Raw genomic sequence first — 1337 nt, 5'->3', positions numbered from 1 at the left:
AATCAGATTGTTTCTTGCTGTTGAAACTAACGCAACTAAAAATGGAAATGGGAGATATCTTTTACCTCACTGGTTAGATAATCTGCAGAAAACAGTCAGCTACATGTTGGAGTGATGCATTTACATTTAGTGGTCCCTAAAACGAAGAGAAATGCAACACTTATTCGTCATCACTCATATCGATATCATTTGGAAATAAATTGCACGAGAGGGGGGAGAAGAGGTTGCACGTCCTGTTAAAACTAACAGCTCAAACACCACACAGAATCTGGGAATAATGTGTACATCCCTGGTTAGAGGACAATTTGTAGAAAACAGCTAGCTACATTTTGAAGTGTTGCATTTTAATTCAAGTGGGTCGCTAATGCAACACTTTTTTTGTTAAATTACATAAATAGGACTCTTTCAAAACCTGGATTTTTCCCCTGATGAGGCTAATATCCATATCATGCTGAAATCAATAGATCAGGGGACAAACATTTAGGCTTCTACATTGTGACATCATTAGAATTCTCCTACTCCTACTACAATGTTAAAATATTCTACATTGTGACATCATTAAAATACTCCTACTACAATGTTAAAATATTCTACATTGTGACATTATTTCATTGATATCATGAAACAACTCCTTCATGTATGTACTTTCTGATGTCTAATCAGAGCTCTTTTATCAGAGTATCTCTTCCCACATTGATCACAGCTATGAGGTTTCTCTCCTGTGTGTGTTCTCTGGTGTATAGTCAGATGGCTAGACGTAACAAAACTCTTTCCACATTGATCACAGCTGTAAGGTTTCTCTCCTGTGTGTATTCTCTGGTGTGATTGTAATGTATATAATTTTGAAAAGGTCTTCCCACAGTCAGAGCAGCCATAAGGTTTCTCTCCAGTGTGAATTCTCTGGTGTGATTGCAATGTAGATGATTTTGAAAAGCTCTTCCCACAGTCAGAGCAGCTATAAGGTTTATCTCCAGTGTGAATTCTCTGGTGTGTTTTCAGGCTGCTTGTATCATTAAAACTCTTCCCACACTGATCACAGTTATAAGGTTTTTCTCCAGTGTGAATTCTCTGGTGTGTTTTCAGGCTGTTTGTGTTATTACAACTCTTCCCACATTGAAAACAGCTATAAGGTTTTTCCCCAGTGTGAATTCTCTGGTGCACTTTCAGTGAATCTGATCTTGAGTAACTCTTTCCACAGTCAAAGCAGTGATGAGGTTTCTCTCCTGTGTGTGTTCTCTGGTGTGTAGTCAGATGGCTAGACGAAGAAAAACTCTTCCCACATTGATCACAGCTATGGGGTTTCTCTGCGGTGTGTGTTCTCTGGTGTGCTTTCAGAT

At 38.5% G+C, this 1337-nt stretch overlaps 1 protein-coding gene across 1 annotated transcript in view; it reads right to left on the bottom strand.

Moving 5' to 3' along the window:
- Window positions 1-373: 373 nt before the first annotated feature.
- The window catches only part of LOC110506851 (zinc finger protein 420-like), a 20705-nt gene continuing 19741 nt past the window's right edge, over window positions 374-1337 (bottom strand). The window contains exon 5 of the mRNA XM_036942542.1: window positions 374-1337. This exon is cut by the window's right edge and continues 342 nt beyond it. Coding sequence (XP_036798437.1) covers window positions 634-1337 — 704 coding nt within the window. The 3' untranslated portion in view covers window positions 374-633.

The sequence above is a fragment of the Oncorhynchus mykiss genome, chromosome 13 (genome assembly GCF_013265735.2).
Source record: "Oncorhynchus mykiss isolate Arlee chromosome 13, USDA_OmykA_1.1, whole genome shotgun sequence".
NCBI classification, from domain to species: domain Eukaryota; kingdom Metazoa; phylum Chordata; class Actinopteri; order Salmoniformes; family Salmonidae; genus Oncorhynchus; species Oncorhynchus mykiss.
Note: the sequence above shows the minus strand (reverse complement) of the source record. Positions and strands in the feature narration are given on the sequence as shown.